We start from the raw sequence: 24,070 nt of genomic DNA, 5'->3' as shown, positions 1-24,070 counted from the left end.
CCGATGGTTCTCGCGTCTCACGAATCTTAAAGCGGGCACCTCGCTTTCATAAGCTGCCACCGCATGAACGGAAGCACTTTTCTTCTCCGATTTGGTGTTCTTTTTGTGATCGCTCAGAAGAACCCTAGAAATTGGGGAGGAGAGGCGGTTGGAGGAGAGGAATCTGATCGAGAGCACCTTATCATTTGGCCGAGATGCTGTTCCAGGTGGGAGGCCAGGGCACGCGGCCGACCTTCTTCGAGATGGCGGCGGCGCAGCAGCTTCCAGTCAGTCTCCGTGCTGCGCTCAATTACTCCCTCGGGGTACCACGCTTCTCTTTACTGCCTCCGTTTTTCTTCCCTGCCGTTGTGGCCTAAGCTTTCCGGTTATGTTCCAAAAGGCTTCTTTGCTTTTCTTGACTGCTGTTTTGTGTTGCTTTATGTTGAATTTTCTTGGCCATGAATCACTGGGATTGTGGTATTAATTTAAAGATCACTTTTTCCCCTGCCAGCATCAGTCTAAGGGTGTATGGTTGAATGCATCGCATAAAGCGAAACTTTTCCTTGGAAATGGGTTCTTTGCTTGATTACTTTTGAGTTTAGATTTAGTATTTGCCAGTTATTTGTTTCACTATTGTGACGCCCTAGTTTAATCCCGAGTTGTGGACTAATAACAAAGAAGTTTTATTTAGATGGGCGTACTATTCTTAGTGCGGTCTTAAACATTTTGGATTAGTGGTTGATTTTATTAAGTAAATGTATCAGCTCTCTCTAAATGGGTCATGACAATTGGTATCTAAGTGGATCAAATCCTAGGCAAGGTACCACCTCTCATCCTAGGCAAAGTTGTTGGAAGGGTTGTTTGCATGATGGTGTTGATGGGAATTTACCGCTAGGGATGATTTTCAGTGAAATTATGACGTTCCAATTTAGCCCATTGCTAACCTGGTGAGCTGTGGACTAACAAAGAAGTTTTATAAGCTTAGATGAATGAACTATTCAGGCTTAACCATTTTGGATTAGTGGTTGGGCCTTACAAGTAAATGTGTTAATCTCTCATTTAAGTGGGTCCTGACAACTATGATCATAAATAGGGGAGATTCATTTCCCAGTTATGTCATCTGGTTGTATACATATGTGAACTTTAATGGGATTTCATTCCTGTATGAATAAGTTCCTTTGATTAAGTGACTTGTCTGGACAAGGAAACAAATCATGATTTTAGTGGGATTCAGATAGTAGAAGCTGTATATGTTTTGATCCATTCTGGCTTTGAATTTGTTTCTAATAGTTAGCTTTTTATTAACTTTGTATATATTCCAATTAGTAAAGTTTGCTTACCTCTCTTTTCTCACTGCTTGATTTGTTCAACAAATTATCATTTTATTTTTTGTTTTTTATGTTAATACCACAAACTAGACTAATTACAGTTGGTGTTGTTCTTATTTTTTATCTCATGCATTATGGCTAGAGGGATGGGCAAAGCAAAGAGATATATGCCTATATTTCTTAACCTTTGGTATTGAGGCATTTACAAGAAATCTCTTTGTTAGGCTATTGTTTGCTAATCTAATCTATTCTCCGCATTTGTTGTACTTAACAAGTTAGTACAGATAGGTGTTTAGTTGTGCTCCTTGTGCAGGTGTTCGCTTTAAGAAGACCATTTCTTCACAAGGTGCTAGATTATGATGATGAATTCTTTGCCTTGTTGATGTTGGTACTTGAGGCTCATAGTTTACGAACAACAGGTTCTCCATTTATTTTTTCAGCACTGCATAGTTGTTATATATATATTTTTGTTTCATGGATTGAATTGATAAAATTTGTGCTTCTATGTAATAAATTGTTGCTTACTTTTTTTTCCCGATAAATCTAGCAATGCTAGGGTCTATTATAGAAATGATTCCGTTGTGTTGGCAGTCACTGCTTAAGTTTTGACAGAACACTGTCAAAATACTAGAATTGTTGCCTAAGCAGACAGATATACTGGAGGCATAATATATTTAAGATGCCAGATAAATACATTACATGTATTATTATCTTTAACTCTAAATCTGTTTATCTGTTCTATTAGATTTATGAATTATCCATCATTGAGATTCACATATTTTTGAACTTGTTCTTTTACTTTATTAATAGGTAATTAATTGAGTAAATTGGATTTAAGCTTCAGTAGTGTTGCCATATAGGTCACTCACCAAGGCTATGTGAAAGAAAGAAGATGGTGTTAATTCCATGTAACTTAAATAATGCAAGGAGAATGATTAGTGACATCCACTTCTTGGCCATAGCATCTTACCTAGAATTAGTTTACAGATATTCAGCATACTATACCTTTAGTTTATTATTTGCAGATGAAATGTATGAGGTCATAAGATGCATGTGCAATCTTTTTTTTCTTCTCATTTCTCAATGGCAAATTTCATTGCATACTACTCCATTGTTTCTGCTTTTCCTTTTAACTTGAAGATTCCTGTTGCCTGATGCATCTATTCATTGGCAAAACATGTATCGAACTAATCCTTTTATCACCCATGTAATAAGTAGTCCCAATGTCCATAGGCATTGTGTATTTATGGTACACTTCTGATTTTTTTTCATCGAGGTTTGAAGAAATTACATTTTGTGAGTTACTACTTTTATCTATTTACCATGACATTGCTGTTTGCTACATATTTCTCTCCAGATGCTTCTTTTTCAGAATCCTTGTATGGTCTAAGAAGGAGATCTGTGAAGATAAGATCCAATAAGAACACTTCAAACAAGGAATCAAGTGATAAGCTTCCTCGTTCTGGATTAGAGAAGCGCCAAAAACTTCTATCTGTTGCAATTCTGGTATCAAATTTGCTAGTGTTCATTGATATATTGGTTTCGATTTTTTTTTTTCGTTCAATAAATTGAGGATGGTGATTCTAGTTCATGGATTAATCAGTTGGTTATAAACTTGGCTATTCTTGTACACTTTTTGAAGTTCAGATTGTTATTTTATTTGATAATGCGAGTAATCTCTTTGGCATAACAGAAATTTATGAAGCTCTCATTTTTATCCCTTAATTTTCTTGAAATGTATCATTTGTTTTCTCAATTTGTATGTAGCTGTAGACTTACAAATGTAAAACAAAAAACATTTACCAATGATAATCTTGTATTAGGAAACTGATTATATGAACCTTGCTCTTAGTTATTAGTTTCTTTGTTGTTTTCTTTTCAATTAATCTTGCTAGGAACCATTAATCTTCTTGGGAGAGTTCCATATAAGAACCTCATATCCTGGATCCAAATTTGTCGAATGTTTCATTGTTATAACTTCTTCTATATAAGTGTACTTGTATTTAGATGGGCGATTGCATTAGTTATTAAGTGTTTGTGACTCTAACCTTTGTTGGATTGAAGGTGCTCTAAGCATTGTGAAAATAACAAAATAATAATTGTCATTATTTCCTTTCTTTGGTCTAGGTCATTTTGCCATATCTCAAATCAAAGCTGCAGGCTATTTACAATAAAGAGAGGGAAGCAAGGCTTCAAGCTACTCTTTGGGGCAGTGATGATGCAAGATTGGATGATGTAGGTTTTCTTTTAGATCAAGGAGAGATTTCTCATGGAAGGATCCAGCTGCCAAGTGAAGCAGGCTCAATTATGCTGGATCTGAAAAAGAAAATTAAGGCAATTATAGGTGCTTGCTATCCATGGATTCATGCAACAAATGAAGGTATTTTCTTCATGACAGAAATGAGCCTTCTTTGCCTACAAGGATCAATATGCCAGGAGCCATTTCATGTGTTGCTCCTTGTTTGTAGTGCATATGATATATTAAATTATTTCTTTCAGCACTCTGGAAGAATGACACTTGCAAATGATCTTGTACTCTTCATTTTTTTTTTGTGTTCCCATCTATCATGTACGTTCAGACTAGTGCCTCAGTATCATACCTGTTGTCGACAGATATCCTTGAGTAATTTTCTATTAGCTGATTGCTTCATTTTTTTTGAAAGATTGTTTTTGGTCGATCGAAATATCTGCAGATTATCAATTAGTTTGGAATATTTTTTTTAATAATATGCAACGATTGCAGAGTTCAAATAGAGAGGTTCTATGTAGTCAGTTCCAAATTGTTGGGGTTTACACAATTTGATGATATGTTGAAGAAGAAGACACAACAGATCCTTGTGAATGACTTGTTTACTAGTTTTGGAATAATATGTATGAGTAATCATTGCAATTTGCAAGATCTTATAAATCCTCACTTTAAAGTATAAGCTATTTTGGTTGCTGGATTCTGATACCAGAATGTGGACATCTTTAACCTTTATATATTATGTGTTGATGTTGAATTTTGAACAACCTAGTTAAAAGGAGTTAATAATAGCTCAATGATGTATCTTGTAATAGAAAAATTTTCCCACAAGTTCTTTTACTACTTTGGATAACATGTGTTGGTAGATGGAGTGAGGAATTTAAGGACCCCCTTTTCATTAAGTGGGTATTAGGTTATGAGCAGTTAGGAATATGTTATGATTACAAAACCCTGTTGTGTGGTTGGTAAGTTATGTTTATCTTCTGAGATATACGTGGTTTTAGTGTCTACCACTTTTGGGTACTTCGCCATCCCAGGGAAGGAACTAAAGGAAGATTATCTCTTTCTTTTATTGTTGAGTTTCTGATTTATAGTTTATACTTTCCTATCTTTTGGCATGCATGCTCGGTTGTTTTGAGGCCCTAGTTCCTTTGCCTCTCTGTTGAATTGGCTTTCTGATAGTTAACTATTATGTTTTAATACCAGTAACCCATGTTATGAAATTCTAAAATTACAATTTTTGCGGTTAATTTGTGTTAAGCGGACAGAGTAGAGATTTGAAAGACTACCTTTTTACTGCGTTGTTGAGTTTATGAATAGTCAATGTATTAGGTTATATTGTGAAAAAAAAAATTTCTGTTTAAACCAAGGTGGCATATGTGTATCTTGTCAAATGTACATTATTTTTATTTGTATTTCCACTGGCTACTTTTTCATTCAAGGGAAAGAGCTTACAAGACAAGATTCTCTTTCTGTTCTTGTTGAATTCTGTTTTTTATTCAACTATTTTTACATGTATACCATTTGTTCTTTGTTATTTTCAGGTGCTGGTTTCTTTTGCTCTGTTGAATAGGCTATCTGATAGTTAAGTTTTATCTAACATCATGTTATTGCATTCTAGAATTAAAGTTTGTTAGGATACCTCATTGAATGTGAAACAGACCTGGAGTTAGTGACCAATTCTCTTTGCTCATGAATGAAGTCATTTTTTTTCATAAACTAACTGGTTTCTCAGGATTCCATTGATAGGAGAATCAGGTACTTAAGTTTTTTCTACTCTTGTCAGGTCTTTCTTTTGCTTATCAACTTTTGTATCTTCTGGATGCTACTGGGTACTACTGTCCAGGATTACATGTTCTTGGTGTTCATGTATGCCGTGCCACAGGCCAAGAACTGGTATATTAGGTGGCAGTATGATTATTTTAAATTCATTGTTCAACTCTAAACTCTGCTTCAAATGGTATTCTTTCTAATCATTCTTATACCTAATTCAATGCCTGTCTAGATGGATTCATCTTCTAGAATATCGAGAATCAGAAGTCGTGAGCGAGAGAGACTTCGTGGTCCTCCATGGTTGAAGGCGGTTCAGAGAGTGATGCTAACTTGCATCTACACTACACTGGATTATGCTCAGACTGGACTAATAGCTGCTGTATTCTTCTTTAAAGTGAGCAAACCACTACCTGATATGTGCCTTTTATTCCTCAGCATAGATTTAGTCTAAGGTTGCATCAATGTTATTGCTTATTGCTATCATTTAAACATGTTGGCAAATTTTTTTTATAATACTTTTTCAGGATACCCTTTTTTTCTTCAATAATTCTATGCTAATGGAAGCATGGTAATCCATGTCTCACTTTCAAATTACATATCACCTCATTTTCCATTGGTGTAGATGATGGAATGGTGGTACCAATCTGCGGAAGAAAGAATGTCAGCTCCGACAGTTTACCCGCCACCCCCACCTCCACCTCTTCCAAAGGTTTGTTTGTTTTATCTTACATGTTGAGTCTTTCTTTAGAATCCACAAGAATTCAAGAATTTTCTTACCAAATGTTAAAATTTTTTGCTTGGTCAGGTTGAGCTTTTCTTTTCTTTTTCCCTTTTCCTTTCTTCCTTTGTATCTATCTGTATTATGTCTTTGATGTTCAACTCAGTCTGAGAACATGTTATTTATGTCCCATTGATTATGTCAACTTTTATAGTGGGATGCAGTAGGTTGGTTGTTGATGGCTTGGTGTTCCATCAATATGTTAATACTGAAGAGAATGGTGTTTTGCAACTCAACTACTATGCAGTTCAGTTTTATATGATATTGAAGAGAATAATTTATATTGAAAATTGAAGGATTGATTAGACAACCTTCTCGTTCCTTTTTGAGCACTTATGATTCCTGAACTACAGGTTGCGAAAGGCGGGATTCCACTGCCACAAGACAGGTCGCTGTGTCCTCTATGCTCCCAGAAACGAGCAAATCCATCGGTCATCGCAGTTTCTGGTTTTGTCTTCTGCTATTCTTGCATATTCAAATATGTTTCTCAGGTGAGACCTGCAGCGATTACGTAGTTACCATGACTTCATTGCACTTGCATCCTGCAGTATGGAATTGTCTATCCCAAGCTCCCTCTGGTGAAGACTTATTCACATTCTTCTTTTGAATGATGATCTCTTCCTTGTAACAGTACAAGAGATGCCCAATCACGTTGATGCCAGCCTCAGTCGAACACATTCGGAGGCTCTTCCATGATTTGTGATCAAGATGAAGCTTGCGAAGAGCAATTCAGACGAAAAACCGAAAGCAGCCGCAGTAGTGACTTGGTAACATGCTAACTTATTCTGAAGTGGTGCAAATTACTCCATTGATCTGACCTTCAAGAATTAATCTTTCGACCATGATTTGGTCTTCCGTTATCTGCATGGGTTGAAGTGATTCACATTGATCTGCAGTATCGAAAGAGCAGCATGGCCTGTAAATTCCTAAGAAGAGTGAAAAAAATTGTGTAATTTATTTGAGTTCTTATGCACAAGGGAAGGATTTTCTGTAAATTATTCATGATCTAACATCTTCACAAGATGAGAAGGTTTGGTATTAGTTGAAAAATAAACTGCCTGCTCTTTTTAAACTTCAGCTTCCTTCAAATATAGTGATGGCGAGGTAAAGATTCATGTAAATGGCTGCAAATACTGAAGAATCAAAATGAGAACATGTAGCTTCTTTTATGTTTATAGTATTCAAGCTTGGATAGATCTATTGTGGCTAATTCAACTTTTGTTCCAAGAATTGTGGAACAACGATTCCTTCATTTCCTTTGTAGCTAAATTCACATTTTAAAAATTCTATGTGCAATATTTAATATTAGATGATCTAACAGCTTAGACCGGGCCGGGCCGGCCTTATTCTCTCCGTATATAACGGTAGACGAACCAGATCGCAAACCCTTTCTGGGTGCCTCTCTTCTCCCGATTGGTAGCAGAGGAAGATGGCTGAGACGGCGGCGGTGAGCACTGGGGCGGAGGGTGGAGAGGCCGTGCCCCATCCGCTGCAGAGGAAGTGGACGTTCTGGTTCGATAACCTGTCCAAGTCCAAGCAAGGCGCCGCCTGGGGGGCCTCCCTTCGCCAGGTCTATACCTTCGACACCGTCGAGGAGTTCTGGTGGTGCGATCTCTCTCTCTCTCTCTCTCTCTCTCGCTCGCTCTTGCTTGCTTACTCTATTATCTTTGATCCCCGATCTATAAAACTGGACTTATGTTCGATGAAGATTCGTCATTTGAATTTGCGACCCTCTGCAACTGCTTCATCGATTTTTTGTTAGAATTTGGCTAAGATTTGCGTTTACTCAAGCCCTAATTTTGTTTTGTTGATTTATCTAGTGTAGACATTAGTTCAGTTCACGATCAGCCTTACCTGGTCGTTAAAATTAGGCGTAGTTCAAATAGATAATCAACCTTACCTGGTCATTAAAATTAGGCGTAGCTCAAATAGATAATAAAATGAGAGAAATAGGTTTGGACGATATGAGTATGTTTAAAGGTAACTATTAGATTCTATAGTTAGAAGAGAAATGAGTTATAATAGAAGGTGAACTGAATATTAATTATTCCAATAATAATAGTGATATTGTCTTGCTTTGAGTTTAATGAAGGATGAGATGCATGCAACCGATCCGAAATAGATGGGACAAACACATTGAGAAAATTCTGTAAAGTTGTAATTTGGCCTCTTTTCTAATACCTGAAGCTGTTGAAACCACAGCCACTTAATGAAACTTTAGTGCTACGAGTGGTACTGTGGCAATCTTATGATTTCCTTGTCTATGCACATCTTAGTGAGAACTAATCAGATTCAGTTTGGGAATCTTTGTGAATCATTTTCTGTACTTATAAATAGCTGAAACTATTATCCTTTTAAATTTTTGTATTATTATGTGTGCCTGAGTTTTATGTTTAAATGGATGTTGTTACATAAGCTGGGATGCATATCTGCAGGGCATTGGTTAGAAAGATACAAGACAATAGAACTTAGAATACTAGTATGGTGCAATATTGCATATATAAAGAAATTTAAATCTTCAACCATTGGATAAGAAACAACATATTTAGAATCATTAATATCGCTAGTAATTAAAAAATTGGATTTTCATATTCTTAAAAATAAATTGATCACTTATGGAATGGTGTTGCTTCAGCCAATGTGCTTTTTTGGTAAGCGAACCAACTCAAACCTCATCTGATATTGTGTTGTAATTTAATTCTAATCCATAGGATAGTAGTTGAAGCTCATGACATCGTAAGGGAGTTCCTTAGTCTCTTACACTATTACTTAGGAACATTTGGAGGACACATAATTTCATGACTTCTTGATGTTTTTAAGTGGTTAAATAAATGTCATTCACCCTTGTGTTCTAAAATGACTATTTTCTCTTTTTTTATTCATAATTTCAATATTCTTGCTAAATGGTCGGCTTATTTGGCTCTTCTGTTTTGGTAGCCTGCATGATCAAATATTTCAACCCAGCAAATTGCCTGCTAATGCTGACTTCCACTGTTTCAAGACTGGGATAGAACCCAAATGGGAAGACCCTGAATGTGCAAATGGTGGAAAATGGTCTATTACATGTAAACAAAGGGCTGCTCTTGACGACATGTGGTTGGAAACGGTGTGCTGATTATTCTTTTAAGAGAAAACTGTTGTAGTTTTTGGATATTAACTCCCAGTTTTAAGTGACATGGTTTGGAGCATAAAAAACTACAACTCACACTAATTCATGGTTTAGAAAATTGATTATGCAGTTGATGGCTTTGATTGGGGAGCAGTTTGATGAAAGTGAGGAAATATGTGGAGTTGTTGCTAGTGTGCGCCCCAGGCAGGATAAACTTGCATTGTGGACTAAGGCTGCAAACAATGAAGCTGTTCAGGTACTCTAGTCATATAGTAGATTTATCAAAAACAAGTTTTATACTTCAGAGTTCTCATGTGTAGATTCTCAATTTAAATATAAGTAGGATATATTCTACTGATTTATTCTTGTGCTTTTCTAGCTATTTCGGCACTAAGATATGTAATGTGGTATACTTTGGTTTCATTTACTTTCATGCTTTCTGATGGTTGTTTCTGATTAACCAAGCAATTTAGCTTTATTGTTCACTAGAAACTATCACTGGTGTTATTAGCTTCTACTTTTTGTTCTAAGCTTTGATGTTTGATGTCTACAATGCATTCATAGTACAACCTGAGTTAAGCTAGTTTGCTCAGATATATTCATTTTGTCCTGCTTGCTCAATTCTAGACTTCTAGGCTCTGTTTAATTCGAGCGTAACTATGTGGCTACCAAAACAATTTAGCATAGTTCAGGAAAATCAGGCCCTTCCAACCTATCCTCACCAATGAACTCAGAAGCCTTATTGATTTTCTTTTTGTTTTTAAATCCAAACTTAGTGACATAATAATGTATTTTTAATCTATCAGAAGCTTCATGTCCTTATAGTATCAAACTAACTCTGAAGTAATTTATGCAGATGACTATTGGGAGGAAGTGGAAAGAAATATTGGACATAAATGAGAAGATATCCTACAGCTTCCATGTACATTCCCTCACAACTTCTAACGCTTATATGTTGTCCGTTATCTTTACATTTTGCAATATACCTGGATCAATTTTTAGAACAAATTTGTCGAATTTACTAGTTCCTCGAGCAGATTACAAAATAAACTTTGCGCCATCATCCATTCTTAGCATTCATTCATTTCATTTCATTTTCTGTTTTGCTTTAGGATGACTCCAAAAGGGACAAGTCAAGCAGAGGTGGTCGGTACAATCTTTAATAAGACGTCAAGTAGCTAGTTAATTATTTGAAAGTTTTGTAGCCAAATACTTGGAAACCTTCCCAAATTATCTTTCAAGATTGCTTAATGACTACTACTGTTAATTTGTTACTTTACTATGAGTCCGTCAACGTTTCTTGCATTTATTAACGAGCTTAGGTCATAATTAATTCTGGAAGACTCATGAAAGTTTAGTCATGCAAATCCTGTGATTGTTAAATAGAAGTTAGGCATTTGTATCCTGTGACTGTAATTTCAAAATCAAGTTGCACATTGTTTTACTAATTAAACTTTTATTTGAAATCCTGTCAACTTAAACATTTTGAGTCCAAACGTTAAGGTTTAATCACGCAATCTTCCTGAATTTGCCCAACATATGTAAATTCTCTCTTACAACAAAAATTCACATGAAAATGCCTGTGTCACATCCAACATGAACATGCCTGTGTCACATCCAAATGCACTGACCAAATCACGTGAACCGTGCATGGAAACCTGGGAAGCGGGCCCCTCGTGAACCCACCCAACATAATTAGCATTTCCATTTAATTTCTACAGCATAATTATATATTGCATACCTATCACAAGATGCCACGTAATTACTCTTCAGTAATTAAATTACCCATCGCGGCCCTTCTATTTAAATGCCCACAAACACCAAAATCCCTCTCTCCATCAGTGTAGTCGATTTTATCAATGGATCGTTCCGTCCTTGCCTTTCTCCTTCTGCTCGCCGCCTTCGCTGTCGGCGGAGCTGGAGCTGGAGCTGAGCTGGAGCTGGAGCCTCCTCGACGACTGAGTTCGTGCGCGACGCCTGCAGGCGCACGCGCTACCCGGACCTCTGCGAGCAGTGCCTGGCGGCCTACGCCCCGGCGCTGCACCGCAGCAAGCTCGCCCTCGCCCGCGCGGCCCTCACCGTCAGCGCCGACCGCGCCGGCGTCGCCTCCTCCTTCGTCGGCCGCATTTCGGCCTCGACCACCGGGTCCCGGAAGAGTCTCGAGGCCGGCGCGGTGCGCGACTGCGTCGAGACCCTGCGCGACGGCGTGGACCGCCTCCGGTGCTCAGTGAAGGAGATGGCCGCCATGTCCCGCGGCGCCGGCTCCCAGCGGAGCCGGTTCGCCTGGCACCTCAGTAACGTGCAGACTTGGGTCAGCGCCTCGCTCACCGACGAGACCACCTGCCTCGACGGCCTCGCGCAGTTCGCCGGCCCCGCCTTGCGCGCCGCTGTCCGGAAGAAGGTGGTGGAAGTGGCGCAGGTCACCAGTAACGCCCTCGCACTCGTCAACCAGCTCAGTCCCAGGAACTGAACTGAACTCGAACTCTCGGGTAGTCATCCTCTGTTTTGACCTCTATATAAATGGTGTCGTTCCCATGCTTTCTACGTTTGTACGTACGTACGTATGTATATATATAACGGAGTGGGATCGAAGAATGTAGTATAATGATATGTGTTGATGTGTAATATTTTCTTAAGGAAGCATGTATAAGTTGGATTTTTGACAAGATGATGAAAACTTGTGTGGGTATGTAAATCTTTCTTAATTACTTGGATCCGGATCCATGTACTAATTATGAAAACTTTTGTATATATGTATGTTTCACTCTTCTCTGATCATATAGATATATATTAGTTCATTATAATCCATTTTAAGAGATTAATAATTTTCCTTTGTGTTAGCATATCAACGTTGCGAATTTGTCAATGCTTGGCCAATTTTTCATATGAAAAGACGTTCTGGACGAATGAACTAGTGTGTGATGTTCACTTGGCGAGAGAGAGAGAGAGAGCACGTTTAAGATTTTGAAAAGTGGTGATCTATATCGTCAAGTCACATAAGCTGTGAAGGATCCGTTTACGTTACAAATGCAAATCGACAAGTGATATTTAGAATGCATGTCATTACCTATCTGCATCAAGCAACATGGAAGATTAAGCTCATTAACAGTAGTCACTTGACCATGCCTGCAAAGCAAAGCAAAGACAATTGATCATGGTAAAGATGAAAAGGAAAGCCAGTAACTAATACTTAATTCTTGCTTCATCTCTACTCCAATTAAAGCTACTGTTTCAGTCATCTGTCAACAGGATAAAACTCCCATGAAGCCTGCCTGATCATCACCAATCAATATCATACATTGAAGAAAAAGCTTAAAGAACTCAAAACTTGTTACTAACGCACACATGCTTAACAAATCGTGGTTCCTTTCATAAAGTAGAACTCTGACACAATTTGGTTCGAGGGCATTAATTGTTATCGGCTAAGGGAGCCACCAGTCGACAAACCCGCCGGACTTCACGCGGCGTCAGCCACATGGTCCTGCATAGAGCACATGGCCCTGCAGTATTCTTAATTACCACTGCTGCAGTAAGTTTTCACTTTGATCTTTCCAAGTTTGCTTTTACTTGCTATTTCGCTTCAGATTTGATCCTGGAGTTTATGACTATAAATGGAAGATAAAAATAACCCTTATCAACATACTGTTAATTTTGTGCTTTTTAATTAACAGTAGTGTCAGGGATATGTTGTCGGTATGAGAGGACAAGTCATGGGGCCTCTTCTGCATCCTTGTCTCTCCAATTGCCAGCCATGGCCCTACAATAAGCTATGGAAAGGACAGTCTTACACTGATACAATTACTTTTTAGTTCGTTCTGGATAATTCACAGAGAAAACTGGTGGTGGAAGTATCAAACACGCGTGCATGGCACAGATAAATTACAGACAGTTCAGAGATTTATTATGTTAGGGTTCCTCTGATTCCGATATCAACTTAAAAATTAGTTGTTTGGTATGAATATTGGCAGCTGTTAAAAATTACTTACTGCAAATGACATGCAGTCCTCTGGGTATCAAACTTGTCCAATGTTACCATAACTTTATACGATGGTTCGAAGATGCCATAATTATTCATTCTAATGATGGCTTTTGGGATGATTGTGCTCAGTGTTGATGATGAGAAGGAAGGAAGTGGGCAAGCGGCGTTTCTGTTAATTAAAACTTGTATGATTAAACAGGACCTCTGTTGTATATAATTGCAGTCTTAATTATCAATTAAGAAGAGAAGGGGACTGTGTTCATCATTAGATGCACTTGCTTTGCCACACTTTAGAGAATTCCATTCTTGTTTTAATTTTAAACATTGAGCAATTAGGAAGATGCATCTGCTTTGAACATGGCAAAGCACAATTGAGTAATTAGGAAGATGATTTAGGATTAATTAGTGCAAACAAGTTTAAGGTCAAGGACCACTTAAAAGGTAGAAAGGTGAGGCTAACTCAAAGCCAAGCTTGTAAAGGTAATTAAGAGAGGTGAACGAGTAGTTCTAGCTAGCTAGGTTTAATTTTGTTCTATGGTGAAACTATTTGGCTATCATGAAGTTGGATCTTACTTAGCTTCTTTTACATGTTAAATTATTCATAAATTTTATAAATAAGTGTTGATTGATAAAGATAAACAGTGTCAAACAACCTTAAATAGGTTTGGCAAAGTTTAAGTAGTCTCAGTACTCCTTGTGATTGGTTAGCCATTTAGAAGAAATAATTTGAGTAAGAAAGATTATTATTACTTTTTAATTGAAATGAAATGATAAGAGTTTAAAATTTTTAATATATATTTTATTTAGCAGTAAAACTATTATTATTATTTTTTGGGTGGTTTTAAATTAAGAAGAATTGTGAGGTAGTGATTGTTCGCGCGCGGCCCTTTTTTAATTTAATGTTCCATAGCTATCACTTCTCTTCCCATTAAATACTGCTCTCGCGATCACTGAGACCATCCATCGAACACCTCGACGACATGGCACACACCACGGGAAAAAGTCTCCGGAATGCCGCCATTGCCTGCCTCCTTCCTCTCCCATCGCTCCTCTTCTACCTCTCCTTCCTACGCGCCTCCTCCTCTTCCTCCCCTCCTCCCTTCTCCGCCCTCTGGGCCTGGTGCTCCCGCCACCCGCTCCTCCTCGCCAACCTCCTCTTCTTCGCCAACGTCGACGTTCTCTTCTGGATCATCGGCCTCCTCCTCTCCAACCACTGGGTGAGTTCACTCCCCTTCGCACTTTGAAGTGATTTTCCTGCTGCCCTAATCGGTAAAAATCCCTCCTTTGCAGTTGATCGATCTGTATTGGACGGTGATCCCGGTGATGCTGGTCCACTATTACGCCAGCCACCCGATGGCCAAGGCGGACGCGGCGAGGTCTGCTGTGGCGATTGGGCTGACGTGGGTGTGGAGCGTCAGGCTCACGCACAACTACTTCAGGAGGGAGCAGTGGCAATGGGGCGCGAAGGAGGACTGGCGGTTCAACGATATGAGGAGGGAGTATGGGAAGCCATGGTGGTGGATCTCCTTCTTCGCCGTCTACCTCTCGCAGCAGGTGACAAAATGCCATCTTTTCCTTTCTTTTCTCTGTGCATCGTCAAACTGTTTGAAGGAATGCCTACTCGAATCTCAACTCATGTTGCTTGCTTTAGAAAATTTTCACCGATCATATGCCAAAATAAGGATCTGCTTGTTGGATAATATGCTTAAATTGATCTACACATTATGGTCTGAACTGATGGCATGAATTCTTGAGATAGATACTGCAATTCAGAAACACAAACCACCATGGGGTTTTGACTATCGAGTGATTGATAAGAACAGCAATCCAAACTTGGCTTATAGCTTCATTCAGCTCCCAGGGTTCAATTGTCTATCTAAAACTCCAAATATCTATCTAAAGTTCAATATTTTGACATCTTGACAATGATGCTTACTTTTTTGGTTATTATGTATCCTTTGTCGTTTTTATCTATCCAAGGGGTGGGTTGAAGAGCAGAAACATTTGGGATTTCTTCTAGTTAAGAATTATGGTTCGACAATCACTAGCCAATATGTCTTTTTCTCATTCCTTTCTTTGTTCATGGTTTGGTTATATATTTGGTGTCATAGTTGTGGAGCAACCACAACAATCCATCTCGAACTTGATGCTTAAACTCAGTATGGCAATGATACAATAGCGGAGTTCTTGTAGAAAAATAGTTTGTTTGCACTAGAATGATAAAAGGCTTAACACCCCTTGTTCGACTTTTTTCCTTTACAGAAATATGAAAGAGATACAAAATCTAAAATTCAAAGGCCTTTATATTTAAAATCCCAATTATGACATCTCTTTTCTATGGGTTCACATCTCAGAGCACATAGTTCTACTTCTTTTGGATAGATGAGTAGAGATCCACACATGGACTGATAGAGCAAGCTCAGTTGTTTCTTCAACTTGATTTTGTTTTGTCCAATGTATTGTATGTCATACTTCTATCTTATCAATGGTCTCTAAATAGATATGATGCAACATTCTAACTAGCTTTTATTTTGTAGGTCTTTCTTATTGGTTTATCCTTGCCAATGTATGCTATCCACAGTAGTGATAAGCCATGGAATATATGGGATTCCATTGCGACAGGTGCCTGCTTAACTGGAATCGTCATAGCATACTTTGCGGACACACAATTGTATGAGTTCGTAAGTAGAAATGAACATTTGGGTAAAGTTGGTGAGCCCATAGTGCCAAATCTTGAGGAAGGGCTTTGGAAGTATTCTCGCCACCCAAACTACTTTGGAGAGCAGCTCTGGTGGTGGTCTTTGTTTCTGTTTGCTTGGAATGTCGGGCAAGGATGGATGTTTGTTGGTCCCCTAGTGAACACTTTGTGCTTGGCATATGTCACAGTGCTCGTCGAGCGGAGAATGTTGAAGAAAGATCATCGGGCAGAGGCCTTTAGAGAGTATCAACGGACAACATCTGTCTGGATTCCTTGGTTCAAACGAACCATTAGGGAGAAGGCAAAGAGTAGCTAAGGCTTAATGTGCAAAGACTAGATCATTTTATCAGAAAATCCTATGGATTTGGACGTATCTTTCCTTTAAAACTGTCATGTGAATCCTACTAGTCAAGTGGCTCTTATGGTGTCCTACCTCCAGAAGAATGTATCGGTCCTACTTGTAAGTTTCATTTTCCATCAAATAAAGCTTCATCCTTCATTCTTCATGCTTCATGTTTCATGTTTTTTTTAAAAAACTGTGTAACTGAGACAATAACTAAAGTTGATCATTCAATTGATCATATAGGCAAACTTTGGTTTAGAAACTGGACCTTGTAGCATTAATTTGATCACTCACAGTACTATGACCAATTTCAGATATAGTTTTGTTTATACACTACTAAGAAAAGATATTGCGAAATATCAATGAGACAACAACTCTATATATGAATGAAACAGTCTGTTTCAGAAACTGAACAGCAACCTAGCAGTCTAAATAGATTATCCAATCAAATCAAACGATAATTTCTTCTGTAAAAGGTGGAATTCACCATCCCAACGGCTCCACACGATCGGCTCTACGATCATATGTGAGAAGGTAAATCAAGAAACTGCAGTTGGTCATGACAAAAGAGAGTATTGTTCAGCTTTGCTAAGATTCAAATCCTTGCCCTCTTCTATAAGTCTGCTCCGTCATAATCAACTCAGTTATATCCCGAGAGCAATGAAATGACAATCTCAAACTCAAGGTTAATAGCTTTAATTGTGTGAATTGTCAAGCAATAAGCTTGTTGCTAATTCAAAACTTGATGCAAGCCTGTTGCCATCCTCTGAGCTAAAGCTCCTAAGTGAATTTATTTAATTTAATATAAACTAAATTATTATTATTATTATTAAGGAAAAAAAGGTTCATTACATGACACAATGTAATGTGGGTTTCAGAGAAGGTGCGCTCCAAAGAGTAGATTCAATTTATCATTTTTTAATATCTTCCACTACGCTTCATATATCTTTTATATTTCTGAAACAGTTGTATTTCTCAAACTTGTTCTGCTATACAACAGTATGTACATGCGCGTCCAATAGTTATCCAAGTGAACAAGTGTCGGCCAATAGGAAACTGACAGCGCAGCGGGGAGTCAAATCAACCGATCTCCATCCCCTATCCCCAAGAAACCGTCCGCCTCCTCCCCCTCCCCCTCACACACAAACCCCCAATACGAGCAGCCTCCCCTCCGGCCGCCGCCCCCCTCCCCCTCCCCCCTCACACACAAATAGAAGCAGGACCCCCCCCCCCCCCCCCCCCCCCCCCCCCCCCGGCCGCCGCCGCCGTCGTCGTCTCACACACAAATAGGAGCAAGTCCCCCCCACCCCCCCCCCCCCCCGCGCCGCCCCCTCCCGCTCAACAGGACCCCCCCTGCCGCCGCCCCCTCCCGCTCAACAGGGCGCCCCCCCCCCCCTCTCGCTCAACAGGGCCCCCTGGCGCCGCCCCCCTCCCCCCCCCCCCTCACACACAAATAGGAGCAGGACCCCCCCCCCCCCCCCCCCCCCCCCCCCCCCCCCCCCCCGGCCGCCGCCGCCGTCGTCTCACACACAAATAAGAGCAAGTCCACCCCCCCCCCCGGGCGCCGCCCCCTCCCGCTCAACAGGACCCCCCCTGCCGCCGCCCCCTCCCGCTCAACAGGGCGCCCCCCCCCCCCCCCCTCTGCTGCCGCCGCCCCCTCTCGCTCAACAGGGCCCCCTGGCGCCGCCCCCCCCTGCCGACGCCCCCTCCCGCTCAACAGGGCCCCTCCTGCGCCGCCCCCTCCCGCTCAGCAGGGCGCCCCCCCCCCCCCCCCCCCCCCCCCCCCCCCCCTCTCGCTCAACAGGGCCCCCTGGCGCCGCCCCCCCGCCCCCCCCCCCCCCCCCCCCCCCCCTGCCGACGCCCCCTCCCGCTCAACAGGGCCCCCCTGGCCCAACCCCTCCCCGCTCAACAGGGCGCCCCCCCCCCCCTGGGCCGCCCCCTCTCGCTCAACAGGGCCCCCTGCGCCGCCCCCCTCCCGCTCAACAGGGCCCCTCCTGGCGCCAACCCCTCCCGCTCAGCAGGGCGCCCCCTCCCCCCCTGGCGCCGCCCCCTCTCGCTCAACAGGGCCCCCTGGCGCCGCCCCCCTCCCCCCTGGCGCCGCCCCCCCCCTCCCGCCCCCCCCCCCCCCCCCCCCCCCCCCCCCCGGGCGCCGCCCCCTCCCGCTCAACAGGCCCCCCCCTCCCCCTCACACACAAATACGAGCAGGGCCCCCACGCCCCCCCCCCCCCCCCCCCCCCCCCCCCCCCCCCCCCCGGCTGCCGCCGCCGCCGCCGCCGCCGCCGCCGCCGCCGCCCCCGTCCCCCGCCGCCCCCCCCCCCCCCCCCCCCCTCCCGCTCAGCAGGCCCCTGCCGCCGCCCCCTCCACCCACCCCCCAGGCGCCGCCCCCCTCCCGCCCCGCCGCCCCCCCCCGCCAGCCCCTCGCCGCCCTCCCGCTCAACAGGACCCCCTTGTCGCCGCCCCCTCCCGCTCAACAGGGCCCCTCCCTGCCGCCGCCCCCCTCCCACTCAGCAAGCCCCCCGCGGGCGCCGCCCCCCTCCCGCTCAACAGGACCCCCCCTGCCGCCGCCCCCTCCCGCTCAACAGGGCCCCCCTGCCGCCGTCCCCTCCCGCTCAAACAGGGCCCCCTGCCGCCGCCCCCCTCCCCCTCACACACAAATACGAGCAAGGCCCCCGCCCCCCGCTAGATTGTGCGATATGTTTATTCATTGATTTGATCGAACACGATGACTAAGCTACTATCTCGAAATGAATGGTGAGTAAAAATTTAATTAAATCAATCGAATTAAAAAAATTTAATTCAATTATTTTAAAATTTTAATTATTTTTTTAAAATTAATTAATTCAGTTCAATTTTAAAATTTCTTATTCAATTAAATCAAAAAATTAAATTAATCAAAATTTTAAAAAATAATTTCTAAATAAATAAATTTATAAATTCTTAATTAATTAATAAAATTTTTATAATATTTAAAAATTTTAATTATTTTGATTAATTTGAACGAAAATCAAATTAATCGATATTTTATCAATTCGATTTATTTAATTTTTATTTAAAAATTCAATCGATTTGATTAATTTAAAAAAAAATCAATTCGATTCAATTTTAATTAATTCTATTCGATTTTAACCAAATCCTCAACTCTATCCAAAACCAATATGAGTTGAGTCGAGTCGAGTCTCGTTCCTTTTCTTTCTCAGACAAAGTGCAAGGGTTTGACAATAATATTCTGTTGATAGCTAAGGTCATAGAACAGATACAATATTATGTTGGTTGTGAAACTTTGGATAGGCTTCTTTCTATGTACAGATCACTAGTTTTAGAAACTTTCCTGTCTCGCATCACAAATGTGTTCCATTTAGTTTGCTACAACACTTTCCTTTATATATACAAAGCCAATAAAGAAAATTTACAAGCATATGGACTTAACGGAGGATAGGAAGAAATGAACAAGTGAATACAATCTCAATCATATTGCGTTGTACAAGAAATATTCTAATATTGTTCTAGAAATTCTTCTACGAATAGATGTCAGAGAAACAGACATCATTTTATTGTTGAAAAATGATCAGTGTGTACAGTAACAGACAACATTATGGAAGTAGAAAAAGAACAATGCAAACAATGTAGATCCTGCTATAAGTCCATTAGAATTTTCTTCAATCCCCCGAGGAAAGGCCGCGAGTTAATTTTGTAGACAGTCTTCCTTCACTGTCATACATCATAATTTTCTTAATGGGTGCAGATATAGTTAGTTCATTTGATTGCCAAAACCTGAATAATTGATGAGAATATTATTGACGCATGCGAAATTTGAACCCCAATGCATCCTGACACCAAGTTGAGTTGAACTATTGTAATATAACTTTTATATGATATGTAAAAATTTGACATAATACCCTACAACTACAACATCTAATCTAATATAATTAACAAGTATCGCCTCCAATAACACTAACAAAAAAGAAAACCTGCTCTTAAACTGAACAGAAAATATTTCAATACCTGCATGTGCAAGTTTTATGGTTCTAACTGGAGAGGCTCTAGAGAACCCCATGTTTTGCCGAATTTTAGTTTGACCCGCAGAGGAACTGGAACAATCAACAAAGCTGCTAAGTACAATTAAACATAGACTATGATATCGAAATGAGGCAATAAAGTTCTGATCCATATGATACCAAGAAGTGATACAGCATTTTCCATACACGACTGCAGAAAATTCCCTGCAGCTTTGATTAAACTTGGCTCAACTTCTAGTACCAATTCATCATGTACCTGATTGGTTCAGCAAAAGGACGGGATTCAGTCACATTGATGCACATCCAAAAAGTGCCCAAGAAGAGCAACGAATATAACAATTAATACCCAATTTAATTATCAGATAAAAGTAACTTCATATTTAGTAGTAAATAACACGTCAGTCACATGAGGGGAATCCAAAAGCAATCCTATATTTGTCAGAATGAACAGTTCCTTGAATTATAACAATAAATTGAATCCATATGCAGATAAGCCCTCTTAATTGCTCCAAAAGGAGCCCTCTTACTACCACAATAACATTATCATAAAGATTAACTGGTCATTATGAAAGAAGAGACATACATATGCACATAAGCCAGACATGTACCTAAGAATGACAGAAAGCACTGATTAGACAACAAATACTGTATGAATTTTGAAACAATGGAATTTGACAGGTTACATTGGTTTCAAGATATGGTGTTGAATGTCCAAAAGTATCAAAACAACAAGGTTTTAGATTATGATTTTGGTACACTAGGCACCAATCTGACCACATTGACCTATATTTTGGGGATGAAATTAAAAAAAAAAACACCCAATGTATAATCACAACTCTCCAAATGACACTTTAAACGCTAATTTAAAAAGTATGCTTCCTTTTCCTATGCATATATATTAGGTATTTAGGCATGACATTAGGATTATATTACTAATTTTCCATAATTTATTATATTTGTATGACTATTAATCTTCATATCACTCACATTGAGCTTTGTATTACTTGTATCAAGCTCTGTGCTACTTGATATATAGATATCAAGCAAATACAAAAAGAAATCAAGTATCTCTCATTCAGCCAACGTATATATCAAGCATGGAATATTATACAAATCTCACTTGTATCACTAAATAAGATATGAAATTAAATCCATTAAAAAAGCTAATATACATGTAATCCATGATTTCAAATATTACTAATACTTTAACTTGATCTTTGACAAAAGAAACATGGATATAAAAGTAACTTGCCCAATGGCTTGTTTAGTTAAACCAATGCATAGGAGTAATTAATTGGCAAAATAAGATGCTAAATGACAATATTTTATCATGAAATACTTTTAACGTATACTCAATAATTTGTTCACACCAGTACTAGCTGAGCCATTATATTTAAGATATACATCTTTGGACTATGTTATTTGCAGACAATACCATGGTAATTAATGATAGTGTATATAAATCAAATTGAAGGCCAAAATTATGAAAAGAAATTTAGAAACTAAAATTTTCAAGTTAGGTAAAACTAAAACTTGCAATTACAATCATAAGAAAAGAATAAATTAGTTAAGATGAATCAACATGAAATTCCTACAGGAGCTTTAGGCATTTTAAATTTATTATACAACAACAGAGATATAATTGATAGAATAAAGAATGGATAGTTGAAAAGGGAAATGGACTTGTAGAGTCTTGTGCGATCATCATATGGTCTTAAGACTGATTAAGAAAATATTATAAGAATGCAGTGCAATCTGCCATCCTTTATCAAAAGAGTGATGGATGTTAGGAAGAACACACAAAAAGTTAATGTACATAGCTTTACATAAACCTGTATGGAGGGAAGACATTTATATAACAGATTCCAAATAGTTGGGACAAATACTGTTTGGCAATGATAGAACAAATTTTCTGTCAATAACAACCTGCAAAATTATTCGGCAGTGTCCTTTGAGATTAGGATACTCTGCAGTGATCCCATTGAAGTTTGATCTTCCATCAACAATTGCAGAGTGAACATTTAGCATTGCTACCTTAACTATATCAGCCGCAGATCCCTGAAAAGAAAAGTCACCTAAGAATTTTAAACAAATAAGAGCTATAAATAATCCCTGCTACCTGACAAATTGAGTTAACCGCTTGTCTTTGAGCTTTAGCTTTCTCTTTGTTGTTTCCAAATTTGATTTTCGATAGAAAACGCTTTCTGCCCATCAAGGTTTTGATATATCTGCAATGGTCATAGAGAAATCCAGAACTGAATACTCTTGGATGTAATACACAAACAATATTTTATTTTGACAGAATGAAATACTACAAACATAACAGGAACAAGATAGATGTTATGTTTTCCAATATTTCACTTGAATTAGAGGAAGTCAAGAAAAGAAACCATATTCAAAATTACAGTCAAACAACCACACAATTCAAAGTAATGATCATTATGGTAGCATTTAAGAAAGAGAAACATTATATTACATTGTATTTTATGAAGGATGACGGCATATTTATAAATTCAACATAAAAATCTTAAACACGATTAATTCTATCAAAATAATTAATTATATTTAAAGCATAGACATAGGACTAGGTATGCCTAAAACTAGCATCTTATATTTTTATTTAAGTCTCCTGTCAAGTTGTTCTATTCCCAATTTGCTATATAAACTAGAATAACTCTAAAAAAACTTAAACTAGACACGTGATAGAGAAACATATAGATAGAAAGATATTTGATATTTTCTTGTTCTAGTTGTCCATTATGGGCAGTGAATATGCAACATGCAAATAAGATAGAATAGGATGAGACATTAGATGACAAATCTCTCAAGTTGACCCCTTCATGTAGGTGCATTAGCAGCAGGAGATAAAACCAGAGAAGGAAATCACACAGTGAAGGCCCTAGAAACGTTGCAGCACATAAATAGCAGGCCAAACATAGCGATCAACAAGAAGAGGACAAGAAAATACGAGGAAGCAAAAGAAAAAGAAAGATGGTTGTAGAAGGAAAGTAGGACGGCAACACAAAGGCTTGAGGATTAAAATATAAATAAACAGCCTTTTGACATTGTCTCAAATCTAGTGCATCCTTTAATTATTTTTCAAATCTAACTCATTTATAAATCATGTTAAAATCAATCACCAATTAGATTTCCATTCATCCGTCATTAGCAAGTGTGGCACTTACGAGACGTTGCCAATTCAGCAAAGTGTATATTAGGATGCCTACATGGATTAATAGGTTGTCAAGCCCTTTACAACTCTAATAACCCTCCAAAGGTGTAAACCAGTTTCGGGTTTGAACTTTTAAGTACTCCTACGTGTACAGTTGACCAGCACCCATGCATCCCTGACCTCTAGAGGGTGACCTACTAGTTGAGGAAGCAGACAACACTCTATGTTCTTTGCCATCGGTCTGTCCGTAGTCAACCCATGCAGCTCAGTTGCAAATAAGACTGTTGTATCACATATTTGCAATTGATATTGAACTGCACACAGTTAAAAATAATGCATATTTCATTGCTCAGAAAAACCAGAAAATTTGCCATTTTTAATATTTAGACTATAATCAAGTGGAGTTGCTTCTAATTAACTGTGATAAAAGTAAACTAACCCTTTTTGTCGGCAAGATGAAACTGCTTCATCAAGCCAAGTAGAGATACCAGGAAATGAATATTTGAAGCTTTGAATTTTTTCTGTGGCTTCCTCAGGGCTGCATTGAAGTTGTTCTCCAAGGGCATTAGGACCCATACCATACAAGATGCCATAGACCAACCTTTTAGTGTAATCTCTCTCATCAGAGTTAATTGAGGATTCTGGTTTAG

General features: G+C 39.5%; 4 protein-coding genes and 1 pseudogene across 4 annotated transcripts in view; 4 read left to right on the top strand and 1 right to left on the bottom strand.

Annotated features, from left to right (window-relative positions):
- The first annotated feature begins 102 nt into the window (after positions 1–102).
- Positions 103–7,126, top strand: LOC141821779 (peroxisome biogenesis protein 12). The gene is made up of 9 exons (XM_074709141.1): positions 103–302; positions 1,621–1,726; positions 2,665–2,813; positions 3,435–3,687; positions 5,339–5,448; positions 5,558–5,719; positions 5,948–6,034; positions 6,457–6,594; positions 6,735–7,126. Exons 1-9 carry the CDS (start codon positions 195–197, stop codon positions 6,804–6,806), a joined length of 1,185 nt encoding a protein of 394 aa, XP_074565242.1. The 5' UTR covers positions 103–194; the 3' UTR covers positions 6,807–7,126.
- A 377-nt stretch (positions 7,127–7,503) lies between these two features.
- Positions 7,504–10,491, top strand: LOC141821233 (eukaryotic translation initiation factor-like). The gene is made up of 5 exons (XM_074708633.1): positions 7,504–7,708; positions 9,041–9,209; positions 9,343–9,468; positions 10,069–10,134; positions 10,325–10,491. Exons 1-5 carry the CDS (start codon positions 7,533–7,535, stop codon positions 10,373–10,375), a joined length of 588 nt encoding a protein of 195 aa, XP_074564734.1. The 5' UTR covers positions 7,504–7,532; the 3' UTR covers positions 10,376–10,491.
- Positions 10,492–11,071: 580 nt separating this feature from the next.
- On the top strand, positions 11,072–11,913 carry LOC141822157 (pectinesterase inhibitor 9-like; annotated as a pseudogene).
- Positions 11,914–14,171: 2,258 nt separating this feature from the next.
- LOC141822334 (uncharacterized protein C594.04c-like) lies at positions 14,172–16,354 on the top strand. The gene is made up of 3 exons (XM_074709777.1): positions 14,172–14,408; positions 14,482–14,745; positions 15,729–16,354. The coding sequence occupies exons 1-3, from the start codon at positions 14,172–14,174 to the stop codon at positions 16,203–16,205; spliced, it is 978 nt and encodes a 325-aa protein (XP_074565878.1). The 3' UTR covers positions 16,206–16,354.
- Positions 16,355–20,249: 3,895 nt separating this feature from the next.
- LOC141821567 (helicase and polymerase-containing protein TEBICHI) overlaps positions 20,250–24,070 on the bottom strand; it is a 10,849-nt gene continuing 7,028 nt past the window's right edge. The window contains exons 9-13 of the mRNA XM_074708953.1: positions 23,860–24,068; positions 22,368–22,476; positions 22,175–22,306; positions 20,408–20,504; positions 20,250–20,320 (exon numbers count right to left, since the gene is read on the bottom strand). Coding sequence (XP_074565054.1) covers positions 20,250–20,320; positions 20,408–20,504; positions 22,175–22,306; positions 22,368–22,476; positions 23,860–24,068 — 618 coding nt within the window. The remainder of the gene's footprint in view (positions 20,321–20,407; positions 20,505–22,174; positions 22,307–22,367; positions 22,477–23,859; positions 24,069–24,070) is intronic.

The sequence above is a fragment of the Curcuma longa genome, chromosome 2 (assembly GCF_044706935.1).
Source record: "Curcuma longa cultivar G26 ecotype Majalengka, Jawa Barat chromosome 2, ITB_CL_G26_1.1, whole genome shotgun sequence".
Classification (NCBI taxonomy): domain Eukaryota; kingdom Viridiplantae; phylum Streptophyta; class Magnoliopsida; order Zingiberales; family Zingiberaceae; genus Curcuma; species Curcuma longa.
Note: the sequence above shows the minus strand (reverse complement) of the source record. Positions and strands in the feature narration are given on the sequence as shown.

Excerpts from the sequence above, each read along its gene's own strand:
- LOC141821779 (XM_074709141.1), top strand. The coding sequence starts at position 195 with ATGCTGTTCCAGGTGGGAGGCCAGGGCACGCGGCCGACCTTCTTCGAG. Across the intron at positions 1,727-2,664 it reads TCATAGTTTACGAACAACAG|ATGCTTCTTTTTCAGAATCC; the intron begins GTTCTCCATTTA and ends ATTTCTCTCCAG. Across the intron at positions 6,595-6,734 it reads TATTCAAATATGTTTCTCAG|TACAAGAGATGCCCAATCAC; the intron begins GTGAGACCTGCA and ends TCCTTGTAACAG.
- LOC141821233 (XM_074708633.1), top strand. The coding sequence starts at position 7,533 with ATGGCTGAGACGGCGGCGGTGAGCACTGGGGCGGAGGGTGGAGAGGCC. Across the intron at positions 7,709-9,040 it reads ACCGTCGAGGAGTTCTGGTG|CCTGCATGATCAAATATTTC; the intron begins GTGCGATCTCTC and ends CTGTTTTGGTAG. Across the intron at positions 9,469-10,068 it reads CAAACAATGAAGCTGTTCAG|ATGACTATTGGGAGGAAGTG; the intron begins GTACTCTAGTCA and ends TAATTTATGCAG.
- LOC141822334 (XM_074709777.1), top strand. The coding sequence starts at position 14,172 with ATGGCACACACCACGGGAAAAAGTCTCCGGAATGCCGCCATTGCCTGC. Across the intron at positions 14,409-14,481 it reads TCCTCCTCTCCAACCACTGG|TTGATCGATCTGTATTGGAC; the intron begins GTGAGTTCACTC and ends CCTCCTTTGCAG. Across the intron at positions 14,746-15,728 it reads CCGTCTACCTCTCGCAGCAG|GTCTTTCTTATTGGTTTATC; the intron begins GTGACAAAATGC and ends TTTATTTTGTAG.